General features: G+C 37.8%; 1 protein-coding gene across 3 annotated transcripts in view; it reads left to right on the top strand.

Moving 5' to 3' along the window:
• PSMD1 (proteasome 26S subunit, non-ATPase 1) overlaps positions 1 to 24518 on the top strand; it is an 84374-nt gene that overhangs the window by 481 nt on the left and 59375 nt on the right. The window contains exons 1-14 of one of the 3 annotated variants that reach the window (XM_027516067.1): positions 2359 to 2549; positions 6652 to 6695; positions 7329 to 7402; positions 7590 to 7759; positions 10761 to 10966; positions 14123 to 14266; positions 16381 to 16607; positions 17947 to 18007; positions 18916 to 19044; positions 20477 to 20565; positions 21038 to 21116; positions 21710 to 21883; positions 23474 to 23585; positions 24147 to 24343. In XM_027516067.1, coding sequence (XP_027371868.1) covers positions 2534 to 2549; positions 6652 to 6695; positions 7329 to 7402; positions 7590 to 7759; positions 10761 to 10966; positions 14123 to 14266; positions 16381 to 16607; positions 17947 to 18007; positions 18916 to 19044; positions 20477 to 20565; positions 21038 to 21116; positions 21710 to 21883; positions 23474 to 23585; positions 24147 to 24343 — 1722 coding nt within the window. In that variant the 5' untranslated portion in view covers positions 2359 to 2533. Of the gene's footprint in view, positions 1 to 2358; positions 2550 to 6651; positions 6696 to 7328; positions 7403 to 7589; positions 7760 to 10760; positions 10967 to 14122; positions 14267 to 16380; positions 16608 to 17946; positions 18008 to 18915; positions 19045 to 20476; positions 20566 to 21037; positions 21117 to 21709; positions 21884 to 23473; positions 23586 to 24146; positions 24344 to 24518 lie in introns of those variants that run through there. The other 2 variants (XM_027516058.1, XM_027516075.1) reach the window with 2 other exon arrangements.

A 24518-nucleotide genomic window follows, 5' to 3' on the forward strand; every position in this document is an offset into this window, starting at 1 on the left:
GAAATCACTTTAGAGTCTTGGAGAGGCAGGGGTTTCTAAGATATAGGTCTGAGTTCCACCCTTGTGCCATTGGTCTAATAAACATTTATTGATCATCTGTTACCTGCGTGACCCTGTGCTAGTTACCATAGGGGACACAGATGAATGAGATGTGGCTGTGCCCTTGAGTAGTTCCTTGTCTACTTGGAACATAGGCAAGGAGATAAGATTATAGCTGTGTGGGGTAAAGGCTGTAAGGGGACACATCGTAAGGTGGTCATGGAAGGCTTCCTGGAGGAGGTGTGGCTTGACTGGAACTCAGGACAAGTCTGATTAGCTGGGTATGAGAGGGAAAAGGCCTTGAAGGTAGAAGGGCGGTCAGAGACAAGGTGCACGGCTGCACAGCTGCTCAGGATGGCAGGAGTGTGGCCCACAGGGCAGAGGAGTGGGGCATGCAGGTGGAGGGTAAGCAGGGTTGGGTGAAAGTCCTGGAGGAGCTCGGAGGAGACAGTCCCTGTCTTCCTTGTTTTGAGTAGTGCTCTAGGCTGGCTGTGAAGAATGGCCCGCAGAATTGTGAGATGGTGAGCAGGAAGTCAAGGCTGTTGGGAGCTGCTGCAGCGAAAAAAGAAAGAGGGGAAATTTATTTTTCTTATAAATATAAGTTTATACCTTTCTACCCTCTTCACCCATTTCACCCGAGTTACCAACTTTAAAAATTCCAAGGATTTCACAAAAAATTCTGGTTTCTGGTTTTTCTTGGAAAAAAGTCATAAGCCCTCATGACAGTAGCCCGCATCTTGGCCGACCACCACAGTAGGAGCAAGCAGCCACTGCTCTCTTTAAATGGGGTGGGCAAGCATTCGCAATCGCTCAGTCCAACTCTTTTCGACCTTTGGACTGCAGCTTGCCAGACTCCTCTGTCCATGGGAGTTTTGAGGCAAGAATACTGGAGTGGGTTGCCATTTTCCTCCTCCAGGGGATCTTCTTGACCCAGAGATTGAACCTGTGTCTCCTGTGTCTCCTGTATTGCAGGTGGATTCTTTACCCACAGAGCCATCAGGAAAGCCCTGAATCGGGGCATCACTCTTCACTTTGTCCCAGTCGCCGCTACCCCCTACTGCCCCTCACACACTAGTATCAGTTTCCATGCACTATCCTGCTGAGCCGGTGTTTTCTTACACTAGACGTGCTTCACTCATTTCCACTACCTGTTAGCGTTTGTATCTGATTCTTTTAGGACTTTGGGGCACACAAGAGTCTTTATGTGAGTGATCAGTCAGAGTACTGATCAGTACTCAGCCTGTTTGTTTTTCATGCACACTTCTGAGGGCAGTGCCTTTTAATCTGAGCTAGATTCTTCAAAAGTGTTTAATAATTACATTTAATATATTTTAACACATAGCTTTAAGAATACTAATTTTTTTTAGTTGATGACACTCAAGTGTGTCATCAATCAAATTTTATTTCCAGTGAGAAACAATGGTTTGTGGAACTAGGTTAAACTGTTTTGAAAAGGCCTCAGAAATAAGCTTTAGTAATAACTAGCCTGTTGAAGACTAGCTTGATAGTGCGAGGCTAGAAGCTTTAAAATGCCACCATTTGTCACTCATGTTTGTCAAGACTTTCTCAGTACTGACTATTGAAGTAAATTGTCTACTAAAGCTGGAATAAAACCGCGGATGGCGATCATAACTGCCATTTCAAATCAGATATACTAAAAAACAGGAACCCGCTGCTATGGAGGCTGAGAGGAACTGGGCAGAGGGAAGGCAACAACGACATTTTTTTTCCTTTGGAACACTTTTCACTGTATATCTTTGTATATTTCTGATTTTTAAACCATTTACAATATTCACTATTCCAAATGTAAATTAAAACTTTCCTTGTTCAACTTTATGATAAACCAGTGATTACTTAGGCATTCACTGTGATACGATAATAGAGCACTGATGTGAGAATTTCTTTTAAAGCTGGGCTCCACTTTTTAAAAATTTTGAAAATCACTTTTCTAAGAAAATGCTCTTTGCACTACCCAGACCCTCAAAGGCTTGGCTGGGGGGCGCTGCAGGGAGACCGCCCAGGCAGCAGGTGGCGCTGCCAACACCGCGAGCAACCTCCCCTCAACCTCCCTTTTCTCATCAATGGCGGGTGACGGTGGGGTCCTTTTTCTAGGGGTGGCTATTCTGAAGCCTGACCCCAGGTGCGGACGCGAGTTCCTGTCCCCGTGGGAGCTGTGGCCTCGAGGAGGGTTAGAGAAGACCATGGAGCTCTTCGTGCACCCCCATCCCGCGCGAGGCGGGGCGGCAGCGGCGGCCCGGGGAGACACTGGCCCAGGGGGCAGAATTCGCGCCGGGCGGCAGGCGGCGTCGCGGGCAGCTCCGGGGCGGGCAGGGTCCTGGGTGAGAAGTGAGCCGGCGGCCTGAGGCGGCGACTGACTCGAGCAGGGCACCGGGGGGAGCCAGGAGGCTCGGCGAAGCGAGCGGGCCCTGAGCTGACAGATACACGGCGCGGCCCGGGCGGCGAGCGAGCGGGCGGGCGAGTGCGGGGCGCAGCCATGATCACTTCGGCCGGTGAGTGGGGCCGCCGCCGGCGCCGCCAGGGAGGAGCCGCCACGCCGGCTTTTAGCTGAGTCAGGGCCGGTGACTGGGCACCTCGGCGGAGGCGCGGCGCGCCTCGCTGTCCGAAGCCCACCTCCGGGCGGGAGCTGGCCGTGCGGCCCGGCCTCTCCGAGGGGGGCCCCGCGACCACCTCCGGCTCGGGGGGAAAATCGCGCTGAGTGGACCGGCTCGTCGTCCCTCCCCAGCCACTCCCCCCGACCCGTGCCCGCACCCTAGGGGCTTCCCGGGCCGGTCTGCGACCCCAACGGCTTTTCCTTAATTCCCTCCCTCCCGAGGTTGAGCGTGTGGGGCCGTCCGATCCCAGCCCTTTCTCGCGGGTGGTTAGGGTGGGATGGTTCCCTCTGTGCAGCCGGACAGTAAGGCAGCCCATGCTACACAGTACTTCCCGACCTGACCCAGCTCTTATCTTCTTTGGAGTGAAATCTAAATTAAACGAGGGCTGGGGCAGGTCGTTTCTGAGTTTATTCCAAGGATATTTTAATTAGGCACCCCGAGAACTTTTCCTGTGTACTGAGAATCAGCCTAAGGTTTTGAGGCTGGATGCGCGGTAACTCTGCTACCTTGAAGAAGGAACTCCTGGGTGTGCGGGCGGGTTTCCTCTACTTAACCCTTGAGCGCGTGGATTCGTGGAATGACGTTTGCAGTGGTATCAGCTCCGAAGTCAGTTTTCAAGTGGAGATTTTTAAGCCCCTCACTACAGATCGATCTGCACAAAGTTGTCCACAGTCTTGGTGCCTTTTTTTTTTTTTTTTTTTTTGCCGGCTCACAGACCTTTTTCTCGTCCTGCTTTACTCTACACTTGTCCCGCAAGTGTTTTGTTGTAAACAAACTGATGATCAGAAGACAGTGACTTGCACTTTTAAGGAACTTGTGTTTCTAAAGATTGCTTAAATTGGCGGGACCCTGGAAGGCATAATTTTACACTTGAAGAAATGCCACCGGTACATAGACTTTTGTTTTAGTTCAGTATAAGTAAAAGCTTTTCCAGTCAGAATTCTGTAAAGATAAAATTAGCATTAAATTTCTTACCACTTGTAAATGTAGGACTCATTATTTTTCAGATTCATCTTCTTAGCCCAAAGTACCTTCATCTCTTGCCTGGGTTGCTTTGAGAGCCCTAAGATTCTGTTTTTCCAACATTACCTCCATATAGTTTATTCTTCTTGTTGTAGTCAGAGTATTCTTTCTTAAACTTTAATCACATAATATTCTTTTGCTTAAAATCCTTCAGTGCTCTCTGTTGTGTTTATAATAAAATACAAATTTAAAGACCTACATGATTTGATTCCTGCTTTGTCTTGTACTACTCTCTTCTTCGGTTTTACATAATCATACTGGCCTTTCTGTTCCTTGAATATGTCAGTTTCTTTCCTATGGGCCCTGTCACATTCTCTTCCCCCTTTCTAAACTCTTCTTCCTCAAGTTTTCCCTTAGCTTCTCAGTCCTTAGTTTCTGATCACATTTTAGTCTTTCCTGATCATCCTATTAAAACATGCTGGGTCTCTCCCCCTGATCCATCCCCTTCCTTCATTACAGTCCTGTAATTACTTTGTTTACTTACCTGACTACTGTCTTTCTGTCTGTGGTAGAATTTTGGGCGGGAAACCTTTCATAATTCCTAGAACTGCCAAGCAGATGGCAGAACTTCAAAAGTGTATCTCGAATGAAGAAATCAGTTAACTAATCGAATCAATAAATCAGTCACTAGAGTATTTGAAGTAGAGGCTAAAAAGAAAACACTTGTATGGAACTTAATAGAATTTAAACCTGATGATTTCTGAAGTCCTGCTCTGAGGCTCAGTGATGGTAGAATAGTACTTATTTTGTTACTCATTGGTTACATTTACAGGATTACTTAATCAGCTTCTGCTCCAAACCTTTTTGTCACCTGATTTCCTGTTCTTTGGCTGGCTGTGGTTTAGGATCTGTCCCTGGTGCTAAAGAGAAGCTAACAGGTTCCAGTTTGAATTAGTCAGTTTATTTGTTCATTTATGGTCTAGGCACTTGCAGGACACTACAGACACAGTGGTGAATAAAAGGTCAGCATGTACTGTTAAGTTTTTCAAGAGTTTTGGCTGTGAAAGGGAGTGGAGAGAGAGATAGGGGGTTATTAAAAGGGAGATGTTAGAATGAAATTCTTTGAGGCAACTGTTTCAACTTCAGGCTGTGTCTTCTGGAGCATAGCTTCATGTTTATGAATAATATGCTATTTTAAATAATGCTATAAGTTGATACAGCAACTTAGATAGTACTTGCTGACTTCGTATTACGGCACAGGAGATTTTTTAGCATCCTGAAACCTTTCCCATTCCCCAGTGCACCCATCCCCCATCTAAAGGTGAGTTCTCCTGCTTTTAAGATGGGAAATATTTGTGTATGAAGTGTAGGTATTTGATTTCATTGTGTTCCATGGACAATGGCAGCATTTCTAAGCCAGGACAACCATGTAACACGTTAGTCATAAGTGAAACCAAACAGGAGAGTGTACAAAAATTTTCATCACGTCTTTTGGTAAAAGCAGTTCAGGCATACTGTTGATTGTTGATAAGGGAATGGGTAGCATTTTTAGTATTTTGATAAAGCGTTCTGCTGTTTACCATCTGTTCCAGATTTAAGGCACTCTTCTCTATTAGCTCTTCATTGTCACTAGTTCCCAATCTCCCCCCACCCCCCACATTGGATTCTTTAATCTGTTTTCTCTTCATGCTTTCAATTCAGCCTCTCTCTTCTGAATTTGTTATACCAACCTATAGCACCAAGAGGTTCCTTTTATTTGCATTTAAAGTTTTAGAATAGTAATATGCCCTAGCTAGAACCATGGCATAGTTTCCTTCGCTGAATTTTGTGTCTTTTCCCATATGACTCTTTAAAGACTCCTGAAGCTGTTTGGCAAACCTACACTTAACACTTAGAAATGACTACATCTACTAAGGAAAGTTGCCTTGACACTTTTTGTATCAGCTTACAGTTTCAACTCACTGTTGCAGAATGATTTTTAGGACCTACATGGAAAACATCTGAGAAACATTTTAGTTTGCTTTATGGTTCAAGGACAATAATTTCCCACTTTTTTCCCCCCCTTAATAATCCCTTTGATATGTGACTGTATTTCAGGGTGCATTTTTGGGAGAGAACAGTTATTTCCTCTACTCTTCACTGTTGGTGCCAACACCTCAGGCTCGCATGAGGATTGCTTTGCTTCAGTAACATGTCAGAACAAGTGAGATTGCTCATCATTTAGTGAAACCTTGTAGGTTACTTGTAATACAACAGAGGTGCCTTAATATAAGCATCTTGAAATAGTCAAATTATTTTACTCCATTGAGTTGACAAGTAAATATTCCTGCTTCTGTAAATAATTTTATGACTCTTGGTTTATTTCGTGTGAATAATTTTATTCTAAAATTGTGTAGGCAAGTTTCTCATTTTGGTCAGTCAATTAGGCCAGTGATTTTCAAACTATAATGAATATCAGTATTGTAAGGAAGGCTTGTGGCCCCATTACTGGACCCCACCCCCACAATTTTTGATTCACTAGATCTGTAATGGGGCCAAGAATTTTTATTTTTAACAAGTTCCCAGGTAATGTTTGTACCAATTGATCCAGGAGCCATACTTTGAAAACTGTTGAATTAGGCACATAATGTGATATATGTGGTATCGTGAGAGTTTGATAACAGTTAACTCTTGAACTTTGAAATAGAAACTTTTTGGTTTTAAAGAAAAATAATCATTCCTATAATGAAGTCACCCCTCAAAAAATGCTTATTTTCCAACTGTGATATATTTTTCATTAAGCATTAGTTTATCTTAGCATATATATTGCATAATCACAATATATAGCCTCCCTGGTGGCTTAGTTGGTAAAGAATCTGCCTGCAATGCAGGAGACCCCAGTTCGATCCTTGGGTTTGGAAGATGGCAACCCACTTCAGTATTTTTTCTTGGGGAATCCCATAGATAGAGGAGCTTGGCGGGCTACAGTCTATCAGGTCACAAGAGTTGGACACAGCTGAGCAACTAAATTAATCACAGTCTACCTTTTGTCTTGTAGCTGGAATTATTTCTCTTCTGGATGAAGAAGAACCACAGCTTAAGGTATGAGTTGAAGAAAATTAACTGGGCTTAATATTTGTGCTTTGAAACTGTTTGGCTATATTGATATTTGTGTATATTCCATCATTTAAAATAGCATCGTACCCAGTCTATAACCACTCATTGAAATCTAGACCCAGAAGACAGTGTTTTGGCAACAACAGTTGGTTTTCCCTAGAGTTTAGCAAAGCTGAGGCAAATAAATCTCAGTATGGTACCTAGAAACCAACCCCCCTCCAATTTTCTATATCAACAGAAATCACGTATTTTAAAACTTTTTTCATACGACAAGAATTTTAAATATACTTTAGTTGGCTCTAGGCACCTGAATTCATTTATATCCAAACCAGCAACCTAGAGTCAATCTTACACATACTGTCAAAGAATAAAAATGTTCAGTATGATAAGGAGTGACATTATATGGCTAGTCTCATGTTCTATGACTGAAAACAGAAAGGAAGTATGTAAGCCAAAGAGAAAATGTAAGTTAGTTGGTAAACTTTTATATTTGTCATAGATTAAAACTTTTAGTAAATATGACTTAAAATTTGGCCATTGATTTGTTTGCTTTTTTTTTTTAAGGAAATATAATGATAAGCCTGTCTCAAAATCGAATTTTGGTTTTATCTTCTACAGGAATTTGCACTACACAAATTGAATGCAGTTGTCAATGACTTCTGGGCAGAAATTTCTGAGTCTGTAGACAAAATGTAAGAATTTGTTTCTATTAATTGGAATAAAGTAGATCAACCTTAATTATCCATGGATGTGGGTCTTGTGATTTATAAATTCATTTAGAAATTTGCTGCCACTAAATTGTGACTTGAGTATATAGATTTGGAATTTTTAAAGAGAACCACAGTTTGAACTAGGCCTATACTTCCTAATTTCTTTCAGAGAAGTTTTGTATGAAGATGAAGGGTTCCGGAGTCGGCAGTTTGCGGCCTTAGTGGCATCTAAAGTATTTTATCACCTGGGGGCTTTTGAGGAGTCTCTGAATTATGCACTTGGAGCAGGTGACCTCTTCAATGTCAATGATAACTCTGAATATGTGGAAACTATTATAGGTAATTATCTTCCATCTAGTAAGGCTTTATATTGTTGGCCTCTTTCTTGCTCTCCTACATATAGCATTTTTCCCCCCTGAATTACTCTTTGATGTTGGCACGTTCCATTTTAATGAAAGTTCATAATCTTTCTACAGTAATCTTATGCAGACTTGAGTTTTTAGATCTGCCTTAGAATTCTGTGCTGTTATTTATCATAATAAACAGTAACATCAATAACAGTAATTATTAATGAAAGCACTCACCTCACAAAATATTTTAAGAGTGACTAAGAAATTATTCAGAAACAGCTGACTTAAGGCAAAGTTAGTTATCTCAGTGGTTATGGTCATCTCTTTTCCAGTGGGCATATGCTTATACAAAAAAATTTAATCAGGTTATTGTGAATAACAGAAATTAAATGATAGCAATTTATAGAACTGTTTCTAGCACAAACATTATTCAGTATTTCTACTGTGCTAGGCACTGTCTTGGTCATTCTTCATTTCATGGTTTATTCATAGCTTTCCTGTGAAGGGGGAGCTCACCCTGTTGTAAAGATGAGAAAACTTGGGTTTCAAGATGATAAAGACACATGGTTATTAAATAGGAGGGTCAGAATTTAAAATCTAGGCTTAATCTCTACGAAATCCATATTGTTTCTACTAGTAACCGTTGTTGTCTTATTTTTTTCTGTATTTTTGAAGTGAGAAGGTAGCACACAGGCAAGCCTCTGGGTTCTCCATCTTGCAAGTTGAATCAGCTCTGTAAGATTTTGTTCTGAGCTTTTGTAGCTTTAAAAATATTAGAAAACACTTGCTCTAATAGATGAAAGAAGAGATTGTGTACCCTTCAGACATGTCTTTAGGAATATCAAGCTTTAGGTCATAATTACAGATAGCCCAAGAGTGTTTTCTGGAAATGTGTATAGTATAGCTAGTTTTTTTAATTCCTGATTAAGAGGAGATCTGTATTATTCCCCTGCACTTTTAAAGGGAGAAAATTGGTATTCTCTTTCAGAAATTGGGAAATGCTGTACTAGGGAGTCCAAAGGGGTACTTTTCAAATGTCCCTGAAGTTTGTAGTAAGATTTTGTGTTCACATTTAAAAATTTTTTGCCATGATGGTGCGAGGATGTTTCAAGCTTTATTGTTGTTGGGGATTCATTAAATTGGAGTTTTCATCTGTGAATCCTGTGGGAAGAACAGATTATTTTAAAGAATAGACCATATCATTTGAAACCAGAACACTTCCCCTGCATTGTTAGGAATGGGGAGTTAAATTCTTTTATCTCTTTTCTTTTATTTGAAGGATTTATTTTGATGAGTGTTGATAATTTTATCCAGCATTGATCTGCAGGTGCTTGTAATGTTACCATTTTACAAATGATTTTAATCAGGACAGTTGGTCCATGAGGTGGCAGCTTCCTTCCTGTGTATCATCTTAATCTTAGCTTGTAAGAGGTGATTGTTGATTGGTAGACCAGTTCTGTTTGCTCTTCTTTAGGTAGAAATGGGGTTCACCCTTCTAGTTTTCTTGGGACTATTAGAATGGATTTTTTTTTTTTTTTCATAATATCAGTGAGATCTGTGAAAAGATACATAAAATAGAATTTAGGAACACCTTCGTAGGACCTTAAATGAATGTCATAAACAGTACACTCAGAAAACTCAAGGCTAAAAATTTTCTCCCAATTGTAATAAGACTTTAGCTAGAAATGAGGCTACAGTTAGTATATACCTGGTAAGTGAGAGCACGAGTCTCATTTGAAACTAGGAGGTAACATTTTTCTTTCTCCATTATTAAATCTGAGATTCCTCTCTGGTGAGACAGGGGTAATGTTTCCTCGCAACTACATTTGGTTCAAAAAGCTCCTGTTGGGGCCTGGTAAAGATTTTCTGCAATGAAAATTGTTTAAGGTCTGTGTTGTGACTGCCACTTTGTTCTTACTAACTGTACCTGAACCTGTCTAATTCTTCCTGGATCGATCCTGAACCTGGTATATTCCAGTTTAGGAAAGTGTTCTGCTTCCCCCGAATATAGCCCCATTGACATGGGCCTTGTAGTCGATCGGCAGTTCTTCCTGCTAGTTCAATCATTTCTGTTTGCTAAGGCTGTAGTTTGCAACTCATTAATCTTGTCCTTGTACCTTTCTCTTTGAAATGGAGAGTGACAAGCCAGTGAGTTATAGAGAGGACAGCTGTTATATATCTCATTTAGCTTGAGTGGCTATCTTCCTTATGAAGGTGGAAGAAGTCTTAGGGTAATTTCCCTTTTTGGTTGCTCTTAACAAGTTTATGGTATGATGGTAAAGTAGTGTAAGTTGTAAACATGATACTTCCTCCCCTTTCATCCAAATCATTGTGAAATGTGAAAGCCAAATAGTGCATGTGCACCACTGCATGAATTTTCATACTCTAGGGGAGAGGGGAAATATGTGTGAAAAGTTCTCCCTACCTCACATTGAGGCAGTGAATATTTTAGTTGATTGCTGGAAAGGGTTTTGGAAATCTTCTTTAGGATTGCCTTTGGGACCAGTGACACATTTCAGGTCATTTCACCATTATTCTACAAAGATGATTAAGGCAGGCTCTACTCTCAAGGAACTAATAGTTTCATTAATGTGAAGACTGATAATTTATTGCCACGTGATAATTGCTACAATAGGTTTTTGTTAATATTCTCAATGGCAAGTGTTTGTTTTTTGAAAAGTGAAACAGTCAGCTATTTGTAGCCAACTCTGTAAAATAAGCAGCTTGGCCAAGTTGAATAATGTAATTTTGGTCAAAGTACAGTAAAAAGATAGTAATGTTTTAAATAATGTCAACTTATGGAATTAGTATAACTGTTATGAAGGGAGGTATTGTTTGAAGGTATAACTTCTAGCATTTAAAATATTTGAAATTTACTTATTACTCCACAGTCATCCCGTAAGTTTTCATGGTGATAAATGTAGGTATTGTCCTTTCTAGTAGTATCAGCCCAATTTACAAAGTAATCAGTTATTTTATTTTCTCTGTAGCAAAGTGCATTGATCACTACACCAAACAATGTGTGGAAAATGCAGATTTGCCCGAAGGAGAAAAAAAACCAATTGACCAGAGATTGGAAGGCATTGTGAATAAAATGTTTCAAAGATGTCTGGATGATCACAAGTATAAGCAAGCTATCGGCATTGCTCTGGAAACACGAAGACTGGACGTCTTTGAGAAGACTATACTTGAGTCGGTAGGTAGAGGGTGCAACTTTAGAGATTGTTATTGATGAAGAATCAGCAGAGCAAATTATTAAAACTGAAAATTATAGTGAGAAGAAACTCTAGCTTAGAATAAAATGCAATGCTCTTTTGAAAAAAGTTTATTTTTATGATTTTAAAATATGCTTTTTTATATTTTTAATGTATTTTAAAGGAATTTTGGCTGTGCTTGTTGAATAGCCTCTTTTGTCTTACCACTTTTATTCCTTTGAGGTCTTGCATGGGGAAGTTGTCTTAATTAGGCTTTCTCTAGTTGCTGTGCTTGGGCTTCTCATTGCCGTGGCTTCTCTTACTATAGCGCATGGGCTCTAGGGTGCAGGCTTCAGTAGTATGGCACGTGGCCGTGGCTCTCCTAAGGCACGGGGAATCTTCCCAGGCCAGGGATTGAACCTGTGACCCTTGCATTAGCAGGCAGATTCTTAACCACTGGACCATCAGAGAAGTCCTCTGCCCTTTTAAAGAAGACTATAATGATAGCTACTATTGTAGTCCCTTTATTACGGCTAAAACTATACTTTCCTAGTTTGGGGGTGTTTTGCAATAATTATGACAATTGTAAGTCACCAACCAATGTGGTCAGAGAGGTGCAAGCCTGAGTTAAATGAAGATTGATCTGTTAAGTGCCCACTTAGCCTGCCTCACCCTCTTTCCTTCTCCACGAGCTAGCTCTCTGTACTCCAGCCATCTTGACTTTGTCTCTTCTTCTAGATGGACGGTGCCTCATTCCCCTTACCAAAAACATTGCCCCTCCGGAAAACATCCTTTTCTTTTCCTTACCTGCTTTATTCCTGTTCAAGATTCATAGTTCAGTTCACCTGTCATTTGTTTACAGATCCTTCTGTCACTCCCTGCCAGCCATATCCTCCTCAACCCCTAGATCCAACTAGGTCCACCAGATCAGAACCTACTTGAGGACAGGTGCTTTTACCACTGGGTCCCTAAAGCCTAAGGCAGCATTTAGCAGCAGTGGTAAGATTTGTTTAAATAAGTGTAAATATATGAATGGCCCAGTGTCATAGAATGGCCCTTATTTTGCTGTTTGATTTTTGTGCAGTTACTCCTTGTCTTCAGGTGACTAGAACTAAAATACTTGTTTTTATTCATTCAACACTGTTCTCGGCAATGGAGATAACAGTGGGAAGCAAGGAACAAAGTTCCTGCTCAAATGGAATAATCCATTAGGGGAACCGGCAGTGACACCTATTCCCTGTAAGGTAAAGAGGTGATAAGTGTTTAAAAAAAGAGTAAAGCAAAGTAAGAAGTACATCTTACTTTGTCTCCCAATGCTCATATACATATATTAATGCTGCTAAGTCACTACAGTCGTGTCCGACTTCGTGCGACCCCATAGACGGAAGCCCACCAGGCTCCCTCGTCCCTGGGATTCTCCAGGCAAGAATGCTGGAGTGGGTTGCCATTTCCTTCTCCAGTGCGTGAAAGTGAAAAGTAAAAGGGAAGTCACTCAGTCATGTCCGACTCTTAGCGACCCATGGACTGCAGCCTACCAGGCTCCTCCGTCCATGGGATTTTCCAGGCAAAAGTACTGGAGTGGGGTACCATCGCCTCCTCCGACATATATTAATAGATGTAACTTAAGATGAAATGTGCTGTGCTTAGTCACTCAGTTGTGTCCGACTCTCTGTGACCCCATGGACTGTATCCCTCCAGGCTCCTCTGTCCATGGGGATTCTCCAGGCAAGAATACTAGAGTGGGTTGCCATGCCCTCCTCTAGGGGATCTTCCCAAACCAGGGACAGAACCCAGGTCTCCCTCATTGCAGGCAGATTCTTTTTGTCTGAGCCACCAGGGAAGCCCATAAGATGAAATAATACCTACTTTTTCTGCTTGTGATATAATCATGGTATTTTAAAATTGTACTTCATTTTTTTGAAAAATGTTAGTCTATTAAGTTGATTTCATTATGTGTGCAGATTTGTCACAACTTGCTTACAAAATAAATTTTATCATTGAATGTTAACTTTCTTTAAATTCTATAGCAATTTACAGCTTTTCAAAAGTTTTGCATGCTTTTTATATAATCCTGTATTAACCCTTTTTAATCCCCTACTCTTCTACCACCCCTCCCCCTTCCCTGTCCCCTCTGATAACTACTAGTTTGTTCCCTATATCTGTGAGTCTGCTTTTGTTTTTTATTTTATTCACTATTTTGTTGTGTTTTTTAGATTCCACGTATAAGTGATACCATATGGTATTTGTCTTTCTCTATCTGACTTTATTTTACTTGGCATAGTGCCCTCCACATCCATCCACGTTGCTGCAAATGGCAAAATTTCATTCTTTTTTATGACTGAGTAGCATTCCCTTGTATATATACATATGTGTGTGTGCATATATATGTGTGTGTGTATGCATATGTATGTACACACACATATCTTTATCCATTCATCTGTTGATGGATACTTAAGTTGCTTCCATATCTTGGCTATTATTAATAACACTGCTATGAATATTGGGATGCACAACGGAAGTCTTTCTGAATTAGTGAATTTTTTTGAATTTTACATTTCTCAACTCCATTTTTGAGAAATACTCCTGTAGCTCTTCAGCATTCTTGTTTATGCTGAAGAACTTTTATAGGTTGGTATCTCAAAATTCAGGCATGCTTTGAAGAACCACAAGGTAAACATAAATAATCAGGAGTAAAAACTTCCTCAGGAGAGTGCCAGTTAGATGTGACGGCACTCAAAGCTTGAGTCACTCAGAGCTAGAGAACAGTTCTATCGTCTTGTGTTCCTGGTCATTGAATATAGGCGATAAATCCTGAGGATTAGCTAGGTTGTCTGCTTGGTATATGGACAGTTGTGTAGATCTTTTTATAATAATTAACAGCACCACTCTGTTATAGTATACTGTGTTCATATAGTGATGATTCTGGATGAGCACTAAATATTTGTTTTCAACCCATTTTTTCATGAAGACGGGGAAATAGGTAATTTTCTTTTAAGATTTTCATCTAAAATAGTTAAAAATTTTAAATTTTATTTAAGTAGCAAATAAAGCTTTAGCTGCCTAGAATGACTAAAGAATATTGATTTAAATAATTTGATTTCTAAATAAACATGCTTCAGTAACTAGATAATGATGTCTCTTCAAATTATGTCTTTCAGAATGATGTCCCAGGAATGCTGGCTTATAGCTTGAAGCTCTGCATGTCTTTAATGCAGAATAAACAGTTTCGGAATAAAGTACTGAGAGTCCTAGTTAAAATCTACATGAATTTAGAGAAACCTGATTTCATCAATGTTTGTCAGGTAATAACATTGTATTATTTTACACTGTATTGCTGGGTAATGCCTCACTACCTCATGTGTGTACCTCATCACATCACTGTAATTTCATACATATATCTGTCAATTGATCTTTACAACAGCCCTGTGAAGATAAGTTGTGTATTTATGTTCTGCTTTACTGATTAAAAAACCTGAAGTTCTCAAAACTAAAAAGCTATTTTGTTATAATGTATTCCTTGTGTTCTTTTTTTTATTTTGAAAATAATCCAGGCATTTAAGGAAGTTTTTGGAAATGAGGTTAAAAAAAAATAAATAGAAGAAAAAATAAAGATAAAAACAGTACCTATGTTATGTCATTCTAAAAGAATTTCACATATAAAAATTATCATTGGTTTCATTTCCCAAACACAACCAGGACCTTTGAGTATTTTCTTTCTCTCTTTTAATGTATGGATTTCCTTGCCTAATTAAAAAGAAATTAAGACAGTACAGAAAATATATAAAATGAAATCTGTATCTATCCCTTTCCCTGGGCATTTTCCCAGTTAAAAGATTCATAGATGTTTTCCTCCAAAAACATATGGAGCTACGTCATTCTTCTCAATGACTGGATTGTATTTTTATTGACTGGAAATGCTCAGTTTGCTTTTCAACAGTTACCACACTGTAAATTTCTGTATTCTGCTTAGAGCATAGCATTTTATCACACATTTTTTTATTTGTTCACTATAATGTATTCTCAATATGTGTTTCTATCCTCTATACATATTTAAAATTTAGATTAATGCATCCTTTTTTGAATGCTTTTTAAAAAAAAATCATTATAGGCTATTACAAGATAGTGAATATAGTTCTCTGAACTCTGTTGCTCATCGATTTTATGTATACCTTTTGATGCTTTTTAAAGCAAGTGTGAAACACAGAAAAAGTTGGAAGAAAAATATCCACCTTTATGTCACTTGAAGTCTACTAACATTTTAGTATATTTCCTTTCACTTTTCTCTATATAGTTTTTTTTTTGAGTTTTGTTTGCTTCTAAATAGTTTTTAATAGTTTCTTACGTGTTTTTTTAAAAGTTACATGAAAAACGATAGTCCTTTGCCTTCTTTTCTCAGTGTATTTCAGTTTTATTTCCCAGAAGTAATTTTATTTATTTTAGTATTTTATTCCTTGTCCCTGAAAAAATATTTTTTGAATTTTACGTTTTTAAAATTTATTTTTGAACAGATGATATTACGTTCACATGACTCAAAATTCATGAAGGACCAAGGGGTATATAGTTAAAAGTCTTCCTGCCACTTCTCCCTTTGGCTTCCAAGTTCCCTTACCTGGAAGCAAACTATCAATTATATATGTCCTTCAGTTTAATGTTTTTTCCATGTTTTAACTCTTCACAAACTCTTGTACGAACTCTTTCTTGATTATGCAGTAGTCATTCAGTGGGTGTTCTTTGCCTTTTTTATCCAGTCTTGTGTTATTGGTCATTTATTTTGTTTCCATAATTTCCTGTTCTTAGTTTATAATAATTTTGATTAATGTGTTCATTTTGAAATTGAGTTACTTGCTATTTAAAACAAATTTTAAATTGAACTCTTAAATATCCTAGGTTTATTGGATGGCTTTTGTTAAAACATGTGGCAGATCATAAGAGTAGTAAGAGAAATGCTTCTGAATGTTCATGTTAGTGCCTCTTGTCCTAGCCCAGCACAATGCAGTGCTGCGTTATGAATGAATAAATGAATGGCTCCTACAGTTTATGGTAAAGCAGAAATTAGAAGTTTTGTTTGCTTCTAAATCACTATCAAGAGCACTTGATAGTGATTTATGAGTAAGTTTTAAAGAAGTCAGGATTCATTCACCAACCAGTTATTAAGTATTGCTAATTGCCAGGCACAGTATTAGGAGCCGTGAGCATAACTTGTATGGACTTTCTTATAGGAGGCAGATTCTACTTTCAGGAAAATTCTGGTGCCAGGATGAAAAGTGGAATGCTGTTATTAGACTAGATAGTTAGTTTGCTGCAGTTTGCCTTCACTTTTATTTATGGTTTCCCGTGTTGTTGACTGTAACTCTTTAAGTATCTTACAGAGCAAAATTTTCGATTACTATGTAATTGTTCTCTATCTGTGTTTCAGTGCCTAATTTTCTTAGATGATCCTCAGGCCGTGAGTGATATCTTAGAAAAACTGGTAAAGGAAGACAACCTCCTGATGGCCTATCAGATTTGTTTTGATTTGTATGAAAGTGCTAGCCAGCAGTTTTTGTCATCCGTAATCCAGAATCTTCGAACTGTTGGCACCCCTCTTGCTTCTGTGCCTGGGTCCACCAACACAGGCACTGTTCCAGGATCAGAGAGAGAAAGGTACGCCTATCTGTTTCTGCATAGAACTAATCCAGCTATCTTTATCTTATCTGGGGAGTAGAGAGAGTATTTCTAGTCAACATAGTCTAAGAATAAATACCATTAGGTTTCATAGATTGTAAACTCTTAAGAAGACTGTTGCTGTGTTTTGCACTCTGCTGGGCACATTAAGGAAAATGAAAAAAAAATGGACCCTCCTGGAAACAATGAAAGTGGTTGTCTGATGGGGCGGGTGTGGGTCCTGCATGCTTTCTTATCAAGTAAATTTAAAAATCTCAGGTAGGGTAGGTTGGGCTAGATTTTAGGTGTTTGGTTAGATATTTTACAGGTAGAAACATCCTTAGCTTTTTTATGCTTTTATTAGAACTGATAAAAATTATTATAATCCAGTAATCTTCATTTATCTAGGTTTTTAAAAAATTTTTCTCAACATTATTTTGTAGATTTTGGTACAGGACTTTTGTACATTTTCCCCTAAAGTTATTCCTAAGTATATTATGTCTTTTGATACTATTGTAAGTGCTATGTTTAAGTTTCAATTCAATTTAAATTGCTTATTGCTAATATGTAGAATTATACTTGATTGTTGTATATTAAAATTGAATCCCACAACCTTACTTAAGTCATTTAGTGGGTCGAGTAAATTTTTTTATAGTAATATTCTTTTATAACCTGTAGTTTATCTGTACTGAAATTAGTTTTCCTAAGTATTTACAAAGGAGGCTTGTTTAGCATAGTTTCTAGAACTTCCTGTTCTGTTGTGTTGTGGAGTTTTAAACAGAATGGTGTCTTATGTTGTGAGATCTCCTGGCTCTGTTTCCTTTCTCACGTTCATTTTGGCCTTCTTTTTCCCTCGTTTCTGCTTTCTTAATTTGAATTCTATGCCCAGCATTTTCTCTTTTGTGTTTTGCTTTGACCTAGAAGAGAGTGTTGGCCGGTCGGTTTTAAGAGTTGTTGGAGCTCTGACTGCTTTACTTCAGACTGGTTTTGTGGCCGGTGGTGGTGGCTCTGTTTTGGGAATCTGGGAGATACTTTGTCCCCTGGTTTCGTTGTATTTATTGTCCTTTTTATTTGCTAACCTAGTTAGTTGCTTTGCGTGTTTTATGAAATTATCTGGCGGAAATTTGGTAACTGAAGTGCCTCCATCTTATTTTACAGTCTTTTCTGTTTCTTAACAGCAGTACTTTAAAAGTTATTTAGTGTTTTTTCCTTGCAAAATACTTCTTATGGACATGGTTCAGATCTTCCGTTTGATTAAAAGGAAAGAGAAAAAGTCACCCACACATACCATTCAGAAAAGATTTATCATACTGATAACTGTTGGTTCTCTTCGTTTTAGTGACTCGATGGAAACGGAAGAAAAGACAGGTAGTGTACTTGTAGGAAAGACGCCAGAAGTGGTAAGTGTGCTTTTTGAAGTTGAGGTTTCCATTTAAACATAGATTTCCACACTATATTGTAAATTACTTAAAAGTGTTACATACCTGTTTTTATGGAGGTTTATTAATAAGTTTGATATCAAAGTTATTTTATAAAAATAGACTTTGTATAAAAAGTAAAATTTTAAAAATTAATCTCAGGAAATTCCTTGGTGGTCCAAGGTTAGGCCTTGGCGCTTTCACTGCTGAGGGCCTGAGTTCATTCCCTGCTTGAGTGGGGAACTAAAATCCCACAAGCTGCACAGCACAGGCAAAAAGCAAAAGATTGATCCCAGAAAACACTTGCCTTAGAAGAAATCAAGTCCCCAGATCCGTACCAAAGAATGAACTCTGTTCAGAATAACTCTGAATTATATGTCATAGCGTGAGAAAAAAACTATGGCCTCTAACAAATAAATGGCAACTTGTAGAGACAGAGGACAATTTAGTTGTCTTTATTTTTAATATTCATAGTGTACTTACGAGTGAGGCAAGGATTAGAGCAGTAGTCTCTTGGATGTAATGTGTCCTACATCAGAATTTTTGGTTTCTGGTTATCAGGTATATAAATTTCAACTCTTCTTGTGGTTGGAACAAGTTGTGTTGGTGGCTTGGTATAATTCATGAGATCATATATATGTGTTGATTAAAAGTGCTTTTTCTGAATTTTGAAGAGAGAGTTTCTCACCTAAACTATGAGTTGGCTAAGTATAAAATAGTTCTTCCTGCATATCATCATTACTCTTACAGATTTTTAAAAAATTTTTTGTATTGGAAGCGTGCTTAAGTTTTTTTATGTGTATGACTGAATTTCACTGGTTTAAGGCTATTGAAATTAGCTTACTGGATTTCAGTAATATAATAATTTTCATTCTTGTTTGTTTTGGCAGAGTCCAGAGCCCAAGGACCAGACTTTGAAAATGATTAAAATTCTAAGTGGTGAAATGGCTATTGAGTTACATCTACAGTTTTTAATACGAAACAATAATACAGATCTCATGATTCTAAAAAACACAAAGGTAGAAAATTTATCTGTAATGGAGGCTTTTTTCTTATATTTATTTCTTTGTTGATTATAAGTACTTAATACTTCTTATTGAATAATTTGTTGCATTTTGTGAAGGAAATACATTTTTGAAAAAACAATGGGAGAGACACTTGATCTTACTGAAGAAGAAAGGGAATTAATACTGATTGAACTGTTTTTTGTGTTAGTCTGTCACTGGGAAGTTTAGTGTTTTTTTTTTTTTTTTAATTTGTTTATTTTTTAATTGAAGGATAATTGCTCTACAGAATTTTGTTGTTTTCTGTCAAACCTCAATATGAATCAGCCATAGGTATACATATGGTTTGGTTTTAGTTGCTAAGTTGTGTCCGACTCTTGCGACCCCATGGACTGTAGCCTGCCAGGCTTCTCTGTCCATGGGATTCTCCAGGCAAGAATACTGGAGTGGGTTGCCATTTCCTTCTTCAAGGTATACATATATCCCCTCTCTTTTGAACCTCCCTCCCCATCCCATTCCTCTAGGTTGATATAGAGCCCCCGTTTGAGTTTCCTGAGACATATAGCAAATTCCTATTGGCTATCTACTTTACATATGGTAATAGCTAACTTTTATTTGAATGTGTACATGTGGCATTTGGACAGATACCACAATCAGAGCATTAATACAGGTTGTGTGTTTGTTTTTCCCAGTGAACTGCAGACTCCTTGAGAACAGGGGTTCTTAACCTTGGTATTGTAACCTTTGCTGAGATATTCATCCTGATAATCGTTCACTTTAATTTTTGAACAGATAATCTATTCATCTGGTTCCAAAAAAATTTTAGTATGAAAAGATACATACTGTGAAAAATCTTCCTGCCTTGCCTGTGTTATTTACCCAAATCCTTTCCCAAAGTCATTTTACATAGTCATATATTATTTCATTAATATGAAGTTGTTTGATTGAGGTGTATGTAATCATTCTTCTCTGGATTTTTAAAATAATTTTTACAAGTGTGCAAGAGAAAAATTTGCATCTATGACAGTTTTCTGATGTTTATCTTTATAGTGCAGTTGAATTAAACAGAATTGCTCTGGTGCTGCCAGAGGTACAGTGCCAGAAGAGGTACACCATTGTTCCTCAAGTTACATCCATTCTTGGAGACCTTGAGCAGGATATCAGAGAGAAATGGCAAACTATTTAGAAACTAACAATTAGAATATCTACTATTAAATTCTTACTTGAAATCTATTGACCTCAAGTTAAGACCACAAATAAAACTTTTGATTTGCTGTTTTTTAATTAGCTATTTAATCTTTATAAAGAAATTTCCAAGATTCATATTTTAAATGCTGATTCAGTTTACTCATGTTTTCACCACAAAATAGTGCTTCTTATTGTGTGTTTACATGCAAGCTTGCATTTGTATGAATACAAATGATAAATATCTGTGTTTGTTTTTTAGGATGCAGTAAGGAATTCTGTCTGTCATACAGCAACTGTCATAGCAAACTCTTTTATGCACTGCGGCACTACCAGTGACCAGTTTCTTAGGTAAATGTACTCGTAGGCTCCCACTTCAGTTTAAAAGTGTCTCTGACAGAGACTCTGTTGTCACTATTACATGGATGTGAGGAACTTTACCTGCTTGTCAGTCCTAAATTTTAAATTCTACTTTTGCTATTTTATAAATTTTTTTAATTGCATTTATCTACGTGTTTTGAGGTAAAATTAATTTTCTTCATTAGTTGCCTTGAATACAGATTTTTTAATGAAATATATTAACCTCTGAAGTTTGATACAATTTTGCTTTTGCTCATAGTATAATTACATATGTGTTTTTAGAAAGTCCTTAGAATATTAAGAGGCCTTAAGAGGTAAAACAGAATCATCAGTAACTTGAAATCCATAAAGTAAAATGATTTTTAACAGTTCAAGGTAAAAATGTTAGAGCTTTGACTTTAGTATTATAAAAAGCTTTATGAAATTCATTTTAATAATATTGCTAAATTTTGTTTTCTTACAGAGATAACTTGGAATGGTTAGCCAGAGCCACTAATTGGGCAAAATTTACAGCTACAGCCAGTTTGGGTGTGATTCATAAGGTAATATATACTGGTCTCTGTGAGCAGGCATCAGAACAGAAACAATTTTTCTCGAGTTAAGGAACAAAAAAATCGGGACTTCCCTGGCAGTCCAGTGCTTGAGACTCGGAGCATCCAATTCAGTGGACAGACCAGGGAATTAAGATCCCACATGCCACGTAGTGCAACAACAACAAAAAATAGAGAAACATGTTTACTATAATGCATTGACAAGTACCTTTTGTTAAATTAGATCAGTCCTTATACAGGGAAGGATGAAGTAAATAAGAAATGTGTGGGTTTTTTTTTTTAATAAGTAGAAATCTTTTGTGTGTGAAGAGTAAGCCCTTTCTTAAAAGATGAATTGAAATAATTATTTGCAGAGTCTAAGATAAATTTGGGGAAATGTTATGAAACAAAGAGGAGGGGAATGGAAGCATTTGTTTCTAACTAAGATGTGATTTAGGATCACTTAAATCTGTCTTCTGTGAGTGATAAAGTTGCTTAGAAGAGAACTCCACTTCCTCCTTCACTCTGGAGAAAAAGCAATAGTCATAGAAAATGTTTCTCTCACTTTCTTTTACTGACACCTCTGTGGTGGCTCACATTTACAGGGTCATGAGAAGGAAGCATTACAGTTAATGGCAACATACCTTCCCAAGGACACCTCTCCAGGGTCAGCCTATCAGGAAGGTGGAGGTCTCTATGCATTAGGTCTCATTCATGCCAATCATGGTGGTGATATAATTGACTATCTGCTTAACCAGCTTAAGAATGCCAGCAATGACGTAAGTATTATAATGCACAACTAAATTCCCATTACTTAAGAATGAGGGAAACATTATATTTGCCAAATTATTTCAGTGAATAGAAGAAATCTTGTAGGATTCCCAAATCTACATTCCCAGATCTAAAGTACTGTTTTCATAGAATATTATCTTTTAAAGGTAATTTCCTCTCCTCCTCTGTAAGCTAAAATTGTGTTTGTAGTCCCTTAAACCTTATGTGTGAAAAGTGAAATTAAGTATCAGATATTTATAAAATGTACATTGTATGCATTGTAAGACACTTTAGAGTCTTGTTATGTTACATAAGTGATTTTCTGTTATTTTATAGGAAACCAAAGCCCCTCCAAAATTGCCTGTACTCTTTTGGGAGTCAGAATTCTTGCTTGTGTAATCTTTTTGGTGATTTTTAAATGTAACTCTTTTAGAAAAACTTATTAAGCATCCCTGTTTTTATTTTGAGGAGCCATGACAGGATTTTAGACTTTTTAAAGTTTTATGTTAGGGTAGTCTCTATTAGAAAGCTATCGGGAGAATAGCTCAGTGAGCCAGAAAACTTTGTCCTACTTTAGCAAAAAGACTGAGATCAGTAGGATGGTCTGTCTCAGCTAATATGCCCCTATCCACAAATCTTACATAATTTATAGATATCACTGCCTTAAATTTCTGGTGATCTCAGGTAAAAATTTTCTTACCAGATAAAGCTTTTTGATTACCATCAACAAAAACCTCTGCTGACCAGCTTAAACAAGGAGTTTATTGGAACTAGCTTATATAATTAAAGGAAAAGCTGGTGAACTAGTTCTCACAAAGGTTAAAGCAGGGTGATTCTGGGAATCTTGGTAATACGAACTAATGGAATGGTCTCGTCGGGACTCTGCTGTCAGGATGAATAAACTTGAAATGTTTTTGGTCCTTGGGTCCTTCCACTTAAGAAAGATTAAAATTCCAGAGGAGCATCTGATTGGCCTGTCTAGAGTCACAGGCCCACACTTTCCCCAGGGGAATATGAGAGTTTATTTTCAATGACAGTCTCACCAAGATTTGAACCAGTAGGGAGGAAAATTCCCCAAGCAGGACTGAGGTACTGTCACTAATAAAAGGATACTGTACATTCAAAAGTAACAGATCATCACACAAATATTCTCCAAATAAAGACAAACTTTTGCTCTTGACACCATTTTCTCCCACTTTCTTCATAACCATGTTCCATTAGGTTCCTTCTCCTCTGTGCTTCCTCCCTCAGTTCATAAGCATATTCACCTATCCTAAAAAGACTCTTTTCTTGCAGTTGCTTCTCTCTCTTAGTTGTTGTCATCTGTCTCCTCCCTTCTTGTGTAAACTTATTAAAAGAGAGCTGTACTGTCTCCACTTTGTTTTCATTTCCTTAACTCCCCATTAGTTTATATCAGCAGGCAGCATTCTTTCGAAACTGAAATTGTGAGGTTACCACTGACCCTCTGTATCCTTTGATAATATCCACTAGGCCAAATGCTCTCCATGCCAACAGCACAATATATTTTGAAAGTAAAATGAAAGGTTGGATTTTAAGTACTGTGTACCAGATAAATGGAGCCCATGCTTTTTCTCTAGATCGTTAGACATGGTGGCAGTCTAGGCCTTGGTTTGGCTGCCATGGGGACCGCACGCCAGGATGTGTATGATTTGCTAAAAACAAACCTCTATCAGGATGATGCTGTGACAGGTAAGTGATTCTTTCCAAAGATGACATACTGTAGGATTAAGTAATGTAACTGTAACATTTGTTTTCTGCTTGTATTTTGTGGTCTCTTAAAAATCTAATAGATTTCTCTACTTGTAAAGGGCGTTAATTTTTGCCACATTTATTAAATTCATTGTATAAAAATATGTTTTATGATATATAGGCTTCTAAAAATAGTATATCTTGTGTGTATGTCTGATTACTGACTTTTGCAAATAGAAATTTATTAGAGTGATCTCCTTGTATCTTGGGACTATCTATACTGCTTGGTGATAATGAAAAAAAAATATTGCCATAGTATCTCATTTGAAATCACTGCAGGATTTCATGGTATATCCTATCACAATCTAAAAGGAAAATAGCTATAAATATATGGATGGACTTCCATATAAACTATCCTCCTTTATATCTGATGGCTTGGAAAAAATGCTACAGAAGCTGGTGGTTATTTTGATAGCTGTTAATAGTTAGCACTTCCAGTAGAATATGTTTTATTTACATACTTAACTCTTATTATTTAATGTTTTGCTTCCTACTCACTAGGCGAAGCAGCTGGCCTGGCCCTAGGTTTGGTTATGTTGGGCTCTAAAAATGCCCAGGCTATTGAGGACATGGTTGGCTATGCACAGGAAACTCAACATGAGAAGATTCTCCGTGGTCTTGCAGTTGGCATTGCGTTAGTGATGTACGGGAGGATGGAAGAGGCTGATGCTCTCATTGAATCTCTCTGCCGTGATAAGGTGAGATCACATATTATTCATCCTTTTCTCCCTCCTTTTCCTCACCCTTCAGTTATTATATCTAACATTTACAGAAACACTTAACCTTGACTAGAAATTATCTCTATTCCCATCAGAACTCCTAGGTACATTTATTGATGAAACTTCTCGAAAGATATATAAAGCCTAATAAAAT

Source organism: Bos indicus x Bos taurus, chromosome 2, assembly GCF_003369695.1.
Source record: "Bos indicus x Bos taurus breed Angus x Brahman F1 hybrid chromosome 2, Bos_hybrid_MaternalHap_v2.0, whole genome shotgun sequence".
NCBI lineage: Eukaryota > Metazoa > Chordata > Mammalia > Artiodactyla > Bovidae > Bos > Bos indicus x Bos taurus.